General features: G+C 45.2%; 1 protein-coding gene across 3 annotated transcripts in view; it reads left to right on the forward strand.

The window, feature by feature from the left end:
- SETD1B (SET domain containing 1B, histone lysine methyltransferase) overlaps positions 1-14,276 on the forward strand; it is a 114,469-nt gene that overhangs the window by 27,305 nt on the left and 72,888 nt on the right. For all 3 annotated transcript variants that reach the window (XR_008847058.1, XM_056534919.1, XM_056534908.1), the window contains exons 5-6: positions 11,295-11,407; positions 12,581-13,729. Coding sequence is in view for 2 of the 3 variants with exons in the window: in XM_056534919.1 (XP_056390894.1) it covers positions 11,295-11,407; positions 12,581-13,729 (1,262 nt within the window). In the remaining variant the exon portion in view is untranslated. The remainder of the gene's footprint in view (positions 1-11,294; positions 11,408-12,580; positions 13,730-14,276) is intronic.

Below are 14,276 nucleotides of genomic sequence, written 5' to 3' on the forward strand. Positions count from 1 at the left end.
GAGTCTGCTGGGTCACGACTACGGGGCCGGAGTATCGTGACATCACGACTCCGCCCTGTGTGACATCACGCCCCACCCCCGCAATGCAAGTCTATGGGAGGGGGCGAAACTGTGTCCTGACGTCACGATACTCCGGCCCCGTGGTCGTGACCCCATGATGTAAAGTTTATTGTAGGGAGGCTAGCGTAAGTTAGCGCATGCGCAGTTGTTCAGAGTAGTTCGGAGAAAACTGTGCGCGCATGCGTACGTAGTTAGAGTAGGTAGCGTAGAAGGCAGGGAGAGGGGGAAGTCAGCGTAGGGTTAGCATAGCTTAACATAGTGTAGCGTAGCTAGCTTTAGAGTGTAAAAAAGTTAGCGTAGCTTAGGTTTTATAGTGAAAGGAGGTAGCTTATAGATTTTAAAGTAAAGAGACTACAACTCCCAGCATTCCCAGGCATGCTGGCATTGTAGTTTTGCATGTTTTACAGTGAAGGGACCACAACTCCCAGCATGCTCAGACAGCTAAAGGCTGCCCAGGCAGGATGGGAGTTGTATTTTTGCACAGGTATAGAGTAGTTAGCGCATCGTAGTATTAGAGCAGTCTTAGTGTTGATAGTGTAGCGTGGTGTTAGCACAGTTTTAGAGTAGTTAGTGTAGCTTAGTGTTAGCGCAGTTTTAGCGTAGTTAGCGTAGTGTAGTGGTAACGCATTTAAGCATAGTTAGTGTAGGGTGGTGTAAGCACAGTTTTAGAGTAGTTAGCATAGCTTAGTATTAGCGTAGTATTAGCGTAGTTTTAGCGTAGTTAGCGTGGCAGAAATAGGCTAAGACATTATGAGGAAGATATAGAAATCCCCAACTGGCAAAAATGGTGGAGCAAGAACTAGAAGTCCAAGCAAACGTCAGGGGAGAACACCATCATAAAATAATAGGCAATAAGAAACTTCAAAAAAGGGGGGGAGGAGGAAGGGAACACTCGAGAGGGAGAAACACAGAGAGACACATAAGAGGACAAAAAGAGAGAAAACACAGAAGAGATAATTTCACAGAGGCTGTCTATCAGTAAATCGGTCCCTCAGGTCCCATACGGATAGGAATAAGGGAATAGTGTTATTTAAGGAGGCAGTGAGAGATTCTAGGGAGCGAATCTCACGAATGTGGGCAATAAGATTGTCTTCCGATGGAGGCAAGGTCTGTTTTCAATGTTTGGCTATGAGGGTCTTACCCGCGAGAACTACATGCATAAAGAGCTTTTTAGATAGAAACTGGCTAGACAAGTGTAGGAGGAAGGCCATGGGATCCAAAGGGACCAAAACACCTAAGACTGAGTGAACTAGCCTCTGCACCCGCACCCAAAAGTTACCGACAAGCGGGCATGACCAGAAAATTTTGTATATAGTACTCAGAACCACTCAACAACGCCAGCATTGAGGAGGAATGTCAGGGTTCAATTTATTCAAAAGTACCGGGGTATGGGACCATCCCATGAGCATCTTAAATTGTGTCTCTTTATAAGCTGTGCATATCGAGGTCTCAGAAGCCCATTCCCATATTATACGCCATTGTGGAATCGAGACGTGGTAGTAAGAGCCTCCTCCCAGCGACTCCTATAGCGATGGGAAGGGGGGGCATCCGGAGGGGAGAGCAAGAAGAATAAATATCGGAGAGGAGTCCCTTCACCTGGGGGACCGCCCCTACACAGCCGTTCAAAGCCTGTGGGCTTGGATATAGTCAGCGAGCCCAGCAAAATCCGAACGGGTAGCCAGCTGGTCAAAAGGAAGGAGAGAATGAGTGAGGGGATCAACTACATCAGCCCAGCAAAATAGACCTCTGGAGCCCCACTCCCTAACCTTACCAGAAGCAAGCCCTGTAGAAAAGGTAGGGTGATAGAGAAAGGATTGTAGAGGAGAAAAAGAGGAAAAGGAATCAACGTGATTAAAGAATGGAGAAAAGACTGCAGACTAACTTCCCCACCCAAGAAAGAATTAAAAAGAGGAACAAGCCGAGGAAGGAGAATAGTAGAATACGTTTTATAGTACAGGTAGGTGAATGCGTCCGGACCTGGAGAGCGCCCCTCAGGGAGAGTCTTGAGATCTACCGAGAGCTTCTCGAGGGTTATGGGAGCATTAAATGTCTCACGGTCAGTTGCCAAGAGAGACTGCAAACTACACTGGGAGAGTAAAGAATAAAGTGCTGCAGCGCGCTCTCCAGGGTCCGAGGGAAGCTGAGAAGGAAGGGAGTAAAGCTTAGAATAGTAGTCGGTAAACAAGCGAGAAGTAGTTTCAAGGTGATAATGGAGAGTGCCAGAGGGATCTTTCAAAGCGGAGGGAGTCTGAGCCGCAGCACGATCCCGTAGCCGCCTTGCCAACATAGTGTGTGCCTTGTTACCCTTTTCGCAGAAACGTTGCTTAGCATACAACAATTGACGTTCTACTTTGTGAAGGGCTAAATCACCTAGCTGGGTCCGAGCAGCTATCAGGCGCCTAAGCACCGAACGAGAAGGGGACAACAGAAGGATTTCCAAGTGAGAAATCTGGGAGCGGAGTTCCCAGGAGTGATCCAGAGTGTCATATTTTAATCGTGAACCCAGAGCGATGCAATGACCTTGGATTACCGATTAATGGGCTTCCCCAAAAAAAAAAACGCATGCTCGGATCAAGTCCCGGGAAGGAGGGGATTTTAGCTAGGAATCATTAAGACGTGGCGAGGGGAGGGAGCAAAAGAAGGAAAAAAAGGGATAGGGCGTTGATCAGACCAAGAGAGAGGTTCCAGGAGAGCATAGGGAGGTTACCAAAGAAATAGTCAATACGAGTATGTAGTTTGAGGATGAGAATAGAAGGTAAAAGAGCAATCAGTAGGATGGTTAATGCGCCAAAGGTCATACGTGGCCGAACGAACCAAGCACCAGAAAAGCGTAGATAAGCGCAACTGGGGGGGGATGGCGATGCATCTACAGTTGATTGGCAATCCATAGATTTGGGGGGGGGAGGGGAGGGGAGAAACTGATTAAAATCACCCCCCAGGAGCCACGCAGAGGGAGAGTATTTATTTAGGCGGGACAAAACTCGTCACAAAAAATGCACCTGAGAGGTATTAGGAGCATAAACATTGCAGAGGAGCAGCTATCTTACCCCCCCCCCCCCCCATAGAGCCATGGACTATAAGAAACCACCCCAGGGGATCATCATAGGATGAGGAGACTTGTATGGGACAAGACCTAGCAATTAAAATAGCCACCCCTGCAACTTTCCTATCCGTAGAAGCTAAAAAGTACCCATCCTGTCAGAGTGCATCTCCTGAAGGTAAACAATGTCCGCCTTAAGGGCACTCAACTCTCTCTGCAACAGTTGTCGCTTAGACGGAGAATTAAGTCCCTTCATGTTCAGGGAGATGCACTTAGCCATGAGAGAGTAGAGGGGAGAGAGAGCAAATGCAGAACAGTACTCACTCAGACCATAAAGGCCCACGGAACTCAGGAGTTGTAGAGGAAGTTGGGAGATCCACAGCAACAGCCATCCGGACCTAAAGAAGAGAGAAAACACAAAATAGGACAAACCAGAAAAAAGAACGACACAAGGCAAAAAAGGAGACAAACGGAGAAACAAACAAAGAACACAAGGGGAAAACATAACTAAAAATGAACCAATGGCTCAGAGGCCAAAGAGGAAATCGTGTAGGTAGAAGGGAACAGGATAATCAAAAGTCCCATCAATAATCCTTCAATTATCATGGCCTCAGAGTGGGGAAGTAGAAGACCCAACACTAGGAGGATCCCACCCTGAGGCCAGACAAGGAAGCAGCCCTAAAACAATAGCAAAAGAACACGTTCAAAAGAAGCATATGTAAAACTTAACAAATCAGGCACAAAGTTTAATTTGATGAGGAAGGACAATATACATAAAGTCCCAGAAAAAGGCAGTGAACTAACCGCAAGAGTCCCGGAGGGATCCTTCATGGGGGATCAGATAGGGTACCACGGTGGCCTGGAGAAGATAGCTTCCTACTTGCTCGGGAGCGTTTACCCCGAACAGGCTGCCACACTGTAGGCAAGGGAGGAGGTGAAGGAGTCGGGACCGGTAGGTCTAATGCATCGCCCTGGAGGGCGAATGGGAAGGACCATCTGTATGGGATTTGGGCAGAGCGAAGAGAGGACAGTAGAGACTGCAACATCCGTCTCTTGAGCAAGGTTATCCAGGAGAGGTCTTGAAACAGTTGGATAGGGGCACCATCAAAGTCAAAATGCTTGTGAGAACGTGATTTCGCCATAATCTGTTTCTTCAGCTGGAAGTCAGCAACACAGCAAATAATGTCCCTGGGAGGGCTGTTATTAGGGCGAGGTCGGAGGGCCCTGTGGGCACGGTCCAGCTTTATCCTATGAGACGGGGATTTGCCCAAGATCATGTTAAATATAGCTTCCAACGTGGCATGCAGGTCCTCCGCCTGAGTGGCCTCCACAGACCCTAATGTTATGCCTACCCCGATTGTCCAAATCTTCCACGTGATTATGCAGGTCACCTAAAAAAATCAGACTGGGTGGCAATGTATTTTGAAGTTGAGCAATATAAGATCTTGTAGAGTCATGGGCCTCCTCCAGCCCCTCCACTATATCTGAAACATGTTGTAAATCCTGACATAATGTAGAAATCTCAGCCTGACAAGTGTCTTTAAACTCCAAAATAAGGGCCCTAAAGTTCTCCTTGTAGGAATTTGAGAAAGGAGTTGACTCAGGGGGAACAGGGGTGGCAGCAGTGGCCCCAGAACAGTACAGGTCAGAGTCCAGACATGCGTTCCATGGAGAGGCATCAGGGACAGAGCAGGAGGCCCCCATAGTCCGGGGATCAGTGGAGGGGCCCTGCAGAGGCACAGCCCGGAGGGCTCCAGCAATAGGCATTACAGTGGACATGATCCTCTGGGGTGTAGGAGGAACACGGGGGGGGGGGGGGGGCTTAGGGAGATATGAACCCCGGTTGGGATGCCCAGCAGGGGGGTAGATGGCTGGGGCAGTACAGCATGCCAGTCCTCAAAAGTTCCAGGAGATCGCACCAGGGGACTGGATTGCAGGTAGAATGGCCAGTAGAGGGAGAGATCCAAGGGGATGGATGGGATCCCCCTCACCAGGGCTGCCAAAGATGGCCGCCCACCCTCAGGAAGATGGAGAGCCGGAGGGCTTAGTGAGGACTGAAGAGGGGATGGCGGAGGGCTGAGCCCAGGTGGTGTCATGGCAGGGATCCCACTTACCAAAGCCCTGTCACAGATGGAGGAGGTTTCCAGCTCCCGATCGTCGGGCAGCAGCGCCGCTGGGTCAGCGGAGCAGCCCTGGAGATCCCCAGAGATGGCGGCCGCAAGGCTGCGCGGTCACTTGAGCGAGTGTCCGGGGCAGAATCCCGCGGCAACTGAGGATGGTCCGCGGGACCTCAGGAATGTCCTGGAGCTGGTTGGCACCAGTGGCGGCCCTCACCGCCTCAGCCCCCACAGACTGGGAGCAGAGGCAGAGCACATGGCCTGGAGATGTTGGTGGAGAGCCCGGGGCTGATGAGGATGGCGGGCGGAGATACTTTTCAAGGCTCCCAGGGGTGGAAAGAGAATCCGAGCCGACAGGTGGGTGCCCCCGTCTGTGCCGGGTACCCTTCCTCATCAGGCAGAGGGCATAAGGAGCTTATTAATGCAAATTCACGGCCACGAGGAGCTGGAGCTCAAGGATCAGGCAGCTATCTTCCTCAGTGGCAAGCCATGCCCCCCAGCTTAGCGTAGTGTTAGCGCAGTTTTAGGGTAGTTAGCGTAGCACTAGTGCAGTTTTAGCGTAGCTTTAGCGCAGTTTTAGCGTAGTTAGTGAAGCATTAGCGCAGTTTCAGCGTAGTTAGCATAGCATTGTGTTAGCGCAGTTTTAGCATAGTTAGCGTAGCATAATGTTAGCACTGTTGTAGCCGAGTTAGCGTAGCGTAGTGTTAGCACAGTTTTACACAGGTGTTTAGTAGCTAACTTAGTTTTACAGGCAGGTAAAACGTAATACAGAGAGTGTAGCGTAGGGTGTTACAACTCCCAGCGTGCCCAGACAACCAAATGCAGGAAGGGAGATGTAGTTTTGCAAAAGTAGCAGAGGCAATTGTACTCTGCTACGTTAATGTAGCAGAGACCATTGTGCTCTGCTATGTTAACTTAGCAGAGGCTAGTACGTCCTTGTACGTTAAAGTAGCAGAGGCAGTTGCGCTCTGCTACGTTAATGTAGCAGAGGCCATTGCGCTCTGCTACGTTAATGTAGCAGAGGCCATTGCGCTCTGCTATGTTAATGTAGCAGAGGCGAGTGCGTCCTGAGCTGCGCTAGTTAGTTCATTAGGGGTATACAGCCATCTATATAGATGGCTGTATACGGTGATCAGAAGGCCACTTACCCACCTCTGTTCCTGCTCCATTGCAAGACATGGAGCAACATAGGAAGATGACAGAGCTGCAACGGGGGTGGTAAGCAAGACTACCAGGGGAAGAACACCCAAAAATGTACTAACCCATTTTTTTGTGTTTTTCTCTCCTCGTTTCAGATACGTGAATGCGGAGGACTACGTCGGATTCGGTGGACTACGACCATGACCTGTAATTATTATTATTATTTATATATTTTTTTTATAAAATGGTTTACGAGGGATGTGTGGGAGTGTTTGTCCTAATAAAAATGTTTTAACTTGTGTGTGTGTGTGTGTTATCATTATTATTATTTTTTTAATTACTTTACAGGCTTGGTAGTGGAAGCCATCTTATAGACTGAGTCCATTATTATTCCGGGGCTTAGCGTTAGCCCCAAAAACAGCTAGAGTTAACCCCCAATTATTACCCTGGTACCCACCGCCACAGGGTTACCGGGAAGAGCCGATACCATTAGGCCCAAATATGGCGCTCTTGGGCCTAAGTGGTAACAGGCTGGCGTTATTTAGGCTGGGGAGGGCTGGTAACAATGGTCCTCGCCCACGCTGGTAATGTCGGGCTGTTGCTGTTTGGTTGGTATCTGGCTAAAAATGAAAAGACTGGAAACCACACACTCTTTTTTAAAAATAAATAAAAAAAAAACACGTGTGGTTCCCCGTCTTCTCATTTTCAGCTAGATACCAACAAGCAGCAACAGCCTGACGTTACCAGGGTGGACGAGGACCATTGTTACTGGCCCTCCCCAGCCTAAATAACGCCAGCCTGTTACCGCCTTAGGACAAGAACACCATATTTGGTGCTCTGTTTCTGTTGGTATCGGCTCTTCCTGGTATCCCTGTGCCGCTGGGTACCAGGGCGTTAATTGGGGTTAGCGCTAGCGGTTCTTGGGGCTAATGCTAAGCCCCGGCTAAGTAATGGACTCTGTCTAGAAGACGGCTTTCACTACTAAATCTGTAAAGTAGTTAAAAAAAAAAAAAAAAAACACACATTAAAACACTTTTATTAGGAAAAACACTCCCCCACAGCCCCCGTTAACCATTTTATAAAAAAATTGCAGGTCATCGTCGTAGTCCTCCGTATTCATGTATCTGAAAGGATAAGAGAAAAAAAACACAAAAAAATGGGTTAGTACATTTTTCGAGGTTCTTCCCCTGGAGAGCCTAACTTACCACCCGCGTTCCAGCTCCGTGATCCTCCTGTGTTGCTCCACGTCTAGTGATGGGGCAGGAACGGAAGTGGGTAAGTGGCCGTCTGTTCACCGTATACAGCCATCTAGCCATACAGTGCATTTGCCTCTGCTACTTTTGCAAAACTACATCTCCCATCCTGCCTTTGGCTGTCTGGACATGCTGGGAGTTGTAGCCCCTTTACTGTATGACTAGGCTACGCTACACCCTACGCCACACTCTAAGCTATGCTTTATCTGCCTGTAAAACAAAGTTAGCTACACTAAACCTGTGTAAAACTGCGCTTACACTACACCGGTGTAATACTACACCAACACTACGCTATGCTAACTACACTAAACCTGTGTAAAACTACTCTACGCTAAAACTGCACTAACACTACATTGCGCTACGCTAAATGTTAACTATGCTAAAACTGCGCTTGCCCTACGCTAACTACGCTAAAACTGCGCTAACATTACGTTAACACTGCGCTAACACTACCATACACTAACTACACTAAGACTGTGCTAACACTACACTACAGTGCGCTAACACTACACCACGCTAAATACGCTAAAAATGCGCTAACACTACACTAGGCTAACTACACTAAAACTGCGCTAGCACTATGCTAAAACTGCACTAACACTACGATAACTACTCTAAAACTGCACTAACACTACGCTACACTAACTACGTTAAGACTGGGCTAACACTACGCTGCGCTAACTACTCTATACCTGTGTAAAACTACAACTCTCATCCTGTCTGGGCATGCTGGGAGTTGTGGTCCCTTCACTGTAAAACATGCAAAACTACAACTGCCAGTATGCCTGAGCATGCTGGGAGTTGTAGTCTCTTTACTTTAAAACCTATAACCTACCTCCTTTTCACTATAAAACCTAAGTTATGCTTACTACGTTAAAATCTAAGCTAGGTACGCTACACTAATTTGAAACTACGCTAACTTCCCCCTCTCCCTGCCTTCTACACTGCGCTACCTACTATAACTACGTACGCATAACTGCGCAGCGGAGGGAAGCTGCGCATGCACTCTTAGTTTTACGAATTGTAGAAAACTGCTTGCGTGGTACGGACAACTGCGTATGCACAGGGCCACGCTGCCTGCGTTAGCCCTACGCTGTCAGCGTAGTGGTGCACATGCGCTTTAAGTTTTCTATGGATCGATGTAGACTTTACATTACCGGCAGACTTGGAGTCTGCAGAGTTGTGTTCAGTTCCCACAGGTGGGTGCTGCATGCATGAATGTGGGGGTCCCCAGCGGCGGGACCCCCGTGATCAGACATCTTATCCCCTATCCTTTGGATAGGGGATAAGATGTCTTAAGGCCGGAATACCCCCTTTAAGTTTTCACAAGGAAGCCACAATCCATGTGAAATCACATACAGCATGTAGCAATTTCAATATAAAGAAAAAAGGATAATGTGCATAAGCAAACCATACATAGTCCTGGCCGTAAATGTTGGCACTCCAGAAGTTTTTCAAGAAAATGAAGGATTTCTCACAGAAAAGGATTGCATTAATACGTTTTGCTATACACATGTTTGCAGGGAGCTGCAGTCTCAGCGCGAACTATCCATCGACATTTAAATGAAATTAAATGCTATGGCAGGAGACCCAGAAGGACCCCACTACTGACACAGAGGCATAAAAAAAGCAAGACTACATTTTGCCAAAATGAACTTCAGTAAGCCAAAATCCTTCTGGGAAAAAGTCTTGTGGACAGATGAGACCAAGATAGAGCTTTTTAGTAAAGCACAACATTCTACTGTTTACCGAAAATGGAATGAGGCCTACAAAGAACACAGTACCTACAGTGAAATATGGTGGAGGTTCAATTATATTTTGGGGTTGTTTTGCTGCCTCTGGCACTGGGTGCCTTGAATGTGTGCAAGGAATTATGAAATCTGAAGATTACCGACGGTTTTTGGGTCACACTGTACAGCCCAGTGTCAGAAAGCTGGGTTTGCGTCCGAGATCTTGGGTCTTCCAGCAGGACAATTACCCCAAACATATGTCAAAAAGCACCCAGAAATGGATGGCAAGAAAGCGCTGGAGAGTTCTGAAGTGGCCAGCAATGAGTCCAGATCTAAATCCCATTGAATACCTGTGGAGAGATCTTAAAATTGCTGTTGCTTCAGGTCTCTTCCAATAAGAGAAACCTGAAGCAGTTTTCAAGGAAGAGTGGGCCAACATTCTGGCTGAGAGGTGTAAGAAGATTATTGATGGTTATAGGAAGTGACTGATTTCAGTTATTTTTTCCAAAGGGTGTGCAACCAAATATTAAGTTAAGGGTGCCAATAATTTTGTCCAGACCATTTTTGGAGTTTGGTGTGACATTATGTCCAATTTGCTTTTTATCCTCCCTTTTTGGTTTAGTTCCAATACACACAAAGGGAATAAACATGTGTATAGCAAAACATGTGTTACTGCAATAATTTTCTGTGAGGAATACTTCATTTTCTAGAAAAATGTCAGGGGTGCCAACATTTACGGCCATGGCTGTAACTTGGTCTTATGTGTAGAACTCTAAACTCCCATGTAGCCCCAAAAGAGCTCCATCTAGACATACTCTGAACTATGTGTCTTAACCTGTAAGGGGGCTAGGGAGTTATCTGCTCCAGCAAAAAACAGACAAGATACAAAAGAAAAGACAGTATCCTGCACTATCTCCTTTATCATATTCTTCTTTACTGGAATTGCAAGGTAGAGTGATAAAAAGCAGTCACACAAACTCAGACTACTGAAAAGGAAGCGTTACAGGTTACAAATCCATGGCCTGTTCATGTAATACATATATGCTGGGTCCCTTTCTTTCCGCTCTTTGATCAGGTTTATAGATGAAAATGTAGGACACATGCAATATTAAGGTTTGTGCTTTAAAAACCAGACTAGAATCAACCATGCTTATTCTATAATGCAGTATGTTAGCATCTAAAGACAAGGGACACAAAAAAATACACATCTCGCACATCTCACTTGTAGATATGCTTCCAGTTGCCAAACACTTGTTGCTGTGGTCCTTGGCAAGTTCTCGCAGGCTGTGAGTGAATGCCAAACTGTCACCACTTAAACTTCTGTTGTAAAGTCTTGGGTGAAATTTCAAGTTTTGGCAGATGTTCTTGGACACTTATAGGAAATTTGACAGCAGCATCACCCACTCTAACCTAAATATACAGGTTAATAGTGGGGACTGCGGGTAATGTTGGTTCAAACAGAGTTAAGTTTATAAAGTTCTATGCATTCATTCAGAAAATAGATATCTGCCTTTCTGAGCAATGGAGGCGTTCTTTATGCTGTACTAGCAATGCTTCTCCCGCCCACTCTGGCCGATAGTTTTGCCCCCTTCTGTTGATAACTCCGTGCTGAGGAAAACTGATGAATATTGATGAAGGGGTCTGCGTTATTGGCCGAAGCGGATGGGAAACGCATTGCTAGTGCAGCATTAAGAACACATCCATTGCTCAGAAAGGCTTGTTGACATATTATGATTAAGATGAACTACATTAGAATCAGTATCACCCTCACCATTGCCCTGTATGTTAATGGTTGGTGCTGGTGATGCTGCTGTCTTTTTTTCCTTTTTAATCCCTAATTAGAATATACAGGAAGAATAGATTATGTTTTTAGATTATAAATAGCTGTAATGGCTGTGTTTTATGTGTGTGCTTTGAGTTTCTGGTGTCAATAACATATTTTACTTCTATGCAGGAGACACACGTATGCGGTTCTATGAACTGTTAGTAAATGGTCTCTACACGCCACAGACTCTTCCGGTTGGAGCCGATTTGGATGCTTCACCAAATGTGAATGAAACTCCACAGGTAAACAGCAAGTTGACATAACCTTTTTATGTTGAGTAGATCAGAGTGCTGTAAAAACAGTATTTTCCTCCCTTCCATATGTCTACTATGTTTGTGTATTTTTATTAATTCACATTAGACTGTAATTACCAAGTAATGGTTTTAGAATGATTTAATACGAAGTCTCTGATTTCTTTCGAGTGTCCAAGAGAGATACTGCCACTAAAAGGTATCCCATTCCTGCCATTCAGATGAATGGCCAACCATATGATGCATAGATGAGCGTGCAGTCCCTCCTATCTAAATCATATTCATATGACTACAAATCACCCATGTGTAGAATGGATAAATGTCTTTGTAAAGGAAAAGCCTTTTTAAACTTAACTGCTTGCACCACTGTTCATAGTTGTTGGCTAAAAAAATGCTCTATGTGCCTTTTATAACTTTTCCCTCTTCCCTCAAAATGTGGATAGGATTTTGCTCTTGTAGTTTTGTTCATTGCTCATCACTGCATAGCCTGTTATATTTTCTGGTAAAATGCAGAATTTATGGTCGCGCAGATCAAAGAAATGGCAAAGTATTAGTATTAGAAATTTTTGACCGTTTACATGACAGTACTGTGACTGGGACGTGTAATATTCACAAAGTTCCATTTGTGACTCAAAGGGACATTATTGCAAACATTGGAAGATTGTCCATTTCTATTTCTTTCCACATGTGATCTATCCCAGTTCACCTCCAGGATAAACTTCTGATCATGAATGGTGAACCTTGTTCTTACACATCACATTGTCTTCGGATTACTTCTACTGTCAATTGAGATGTTTCACAATTATTAGGTTGGGTTCACAACACAGTATTTTTTAGCCAAAACCATGAGTGGGTCCAAAACACAGAAAAATGTGCTAATCTTTCCATTTAGTTTTTTCTCTTTGGTGGTTCCACTCGTGAATTTGGCAAAAAAAAAAGACTGAATATTGACCAAAGTGTATTGAAGTGTAGCTGCTTAATAAATTGAATGCTTTCTATTTACTGAGTTATTAAAATAAGATTCAATTGGCAAAATGTTATCGGCTGTGATTTAAATTAAGTGTATATTGTATACTTGATTTATATTGTATTATATTTCATTGTTTTTATCAATGATGCTTTTGGGTTTTCTTCACTTTTGTTTTTGTTTTTTTTTTTGTTCAGATTAATGAAACCATAAAACGCACAAAAGAAACTAGTGCAAGTGCTTCAGTTACCCCAAACAGCAGTACCCCGTTTTCCCATGATACAGCCTATTCAAGTTGTCGACAAGATACCCCAAACTCTTATAGCCAGTATACCCCACAATCACAAGGAACACCTCATACCCCACGTCTCGGAACACCTTTTTCACAGGACTCAAACTATTCAAGTCGACAAACAACACCAGCGTATCACTATGTGCAGGACTACAAACCAAGAAGACATGAATCAAAGTTTACGGATGCTTATAATCGCAGGCCTGGGCATCACTATGTTCACAGTTCTAGTTCTAGCTCTTACAAGAGCTCTGATCACACCTTTAATACAACTCGATCTCAGACAGAAACATCACCGTTTTCCCAAACCCCACCCCTTAGCCAGTCTGGTTTGTCATCAGCCTTTACTCCTTACCAAGCATCTTCAGTTTACTCACTACCTGATGAAAATCCATTCCCGCAAGCATCAAGAGAAGTAGATTTTCGGAGAACAGCACCGCCACCACCACCACCATCAGAGACATTTCCTGATGGTGTATGTAGTTCTGTGAATATTGACTTTGTACCAGTTAAAGAGAAACCAGAGGAACCCCCTCCTCCTGAGCCAGAGTGTGTCATGGAGCAGAAGTCATCATCTCGTGCTCGAACACCAGATGGGGGGGATACACCAGGGACACCAACTTTGGAGGCAGAAATGCAGCACCATAGTTTAGACTCAAGAATTGAAATGCTTTTAAAAGAGCAAAGAACCAAATTAACTTTCCTTAATGAACCAAGCTCGGACAATGAGTTGAGGATGGAAGGGAGCCCTATATCATCCTCTTCATCCCAGCTTTCTCCAATCCCTCCTTATAATTCAAACTCTCAGTACCAGGATCTTACCCCTTCCTCGCGACCGTCTAGCACTGGGTTAGAGGATATCAGTCCTACTCCTCTGCCAGACTCTGATTATGATGACGATGAGCCAATTCTTGGCACTGCTTCTCTCTGCCAGAACTCAAGGTCAGGAACTCCCATTGAGCAGTTGAGTCAGTCTTGCAGGAAAGTGGAAAGCTCTGATGTGAAGGAACAGGTGGCTGGTGATGAAACGCCGGTATCTGAGAAGGTGGAGGAGGTAAGTCTTTTTAGGATTCCTGGGATGTTGCAAATGTGCAAACAGCTTTTTGTTATGAACTGAAATGTTACATTCCTTGAATATTCAATCTGCTTATAGTTTTGTAGATGAGCTAAAAAGATTTTAGTATGTTATAGTATGTTTTGGAACTTATTTTTTTGTACAATTGGACAGTTGGAGCATATGGGTGATGTTTACCTCTAACAGACACTGCAGGGCGCAATGTGAAAGGAGCCTCAGACTATGTTCATACACCACAAGTTTGTTCTGAATATTGACTTCCCTATTGAAGTTAATTGGGAAAATCTGAAGCAGCTTTGCAACATATCCACAGTGTGTAAACATATACTTAAAAAGGGTATGCCCATCTGGTCAAAGGTTACATCACACAGGGGGAGACAAGAACCAGCCCCCTCTAAAACAGCAGAAGATGATGCGTTGTCCTGGGAGAATGAAAATGAAAGAACTACACAACCTAAAGCTAGTACAATTTGTTCTAACACTATTTTAGTAAATTATACACCTTGGGGTGATAGTCTTAGTAAAA

The sequence above is a fragment of the Hyla sarda genome, chromosome 1, assembly GCF_029499605.1.
Source record: "Hyla sarda isolate aHylSar1 chromosome 1, aHylSar1.hap1, whole genome shotgun sequence".
In the NCBI taxonomy this organism is placed as follows: Eukaryota; Metazoa; Chordata; class Amphibia; order Anura; family Hylidae; genus Hyla; species Hyla sarda.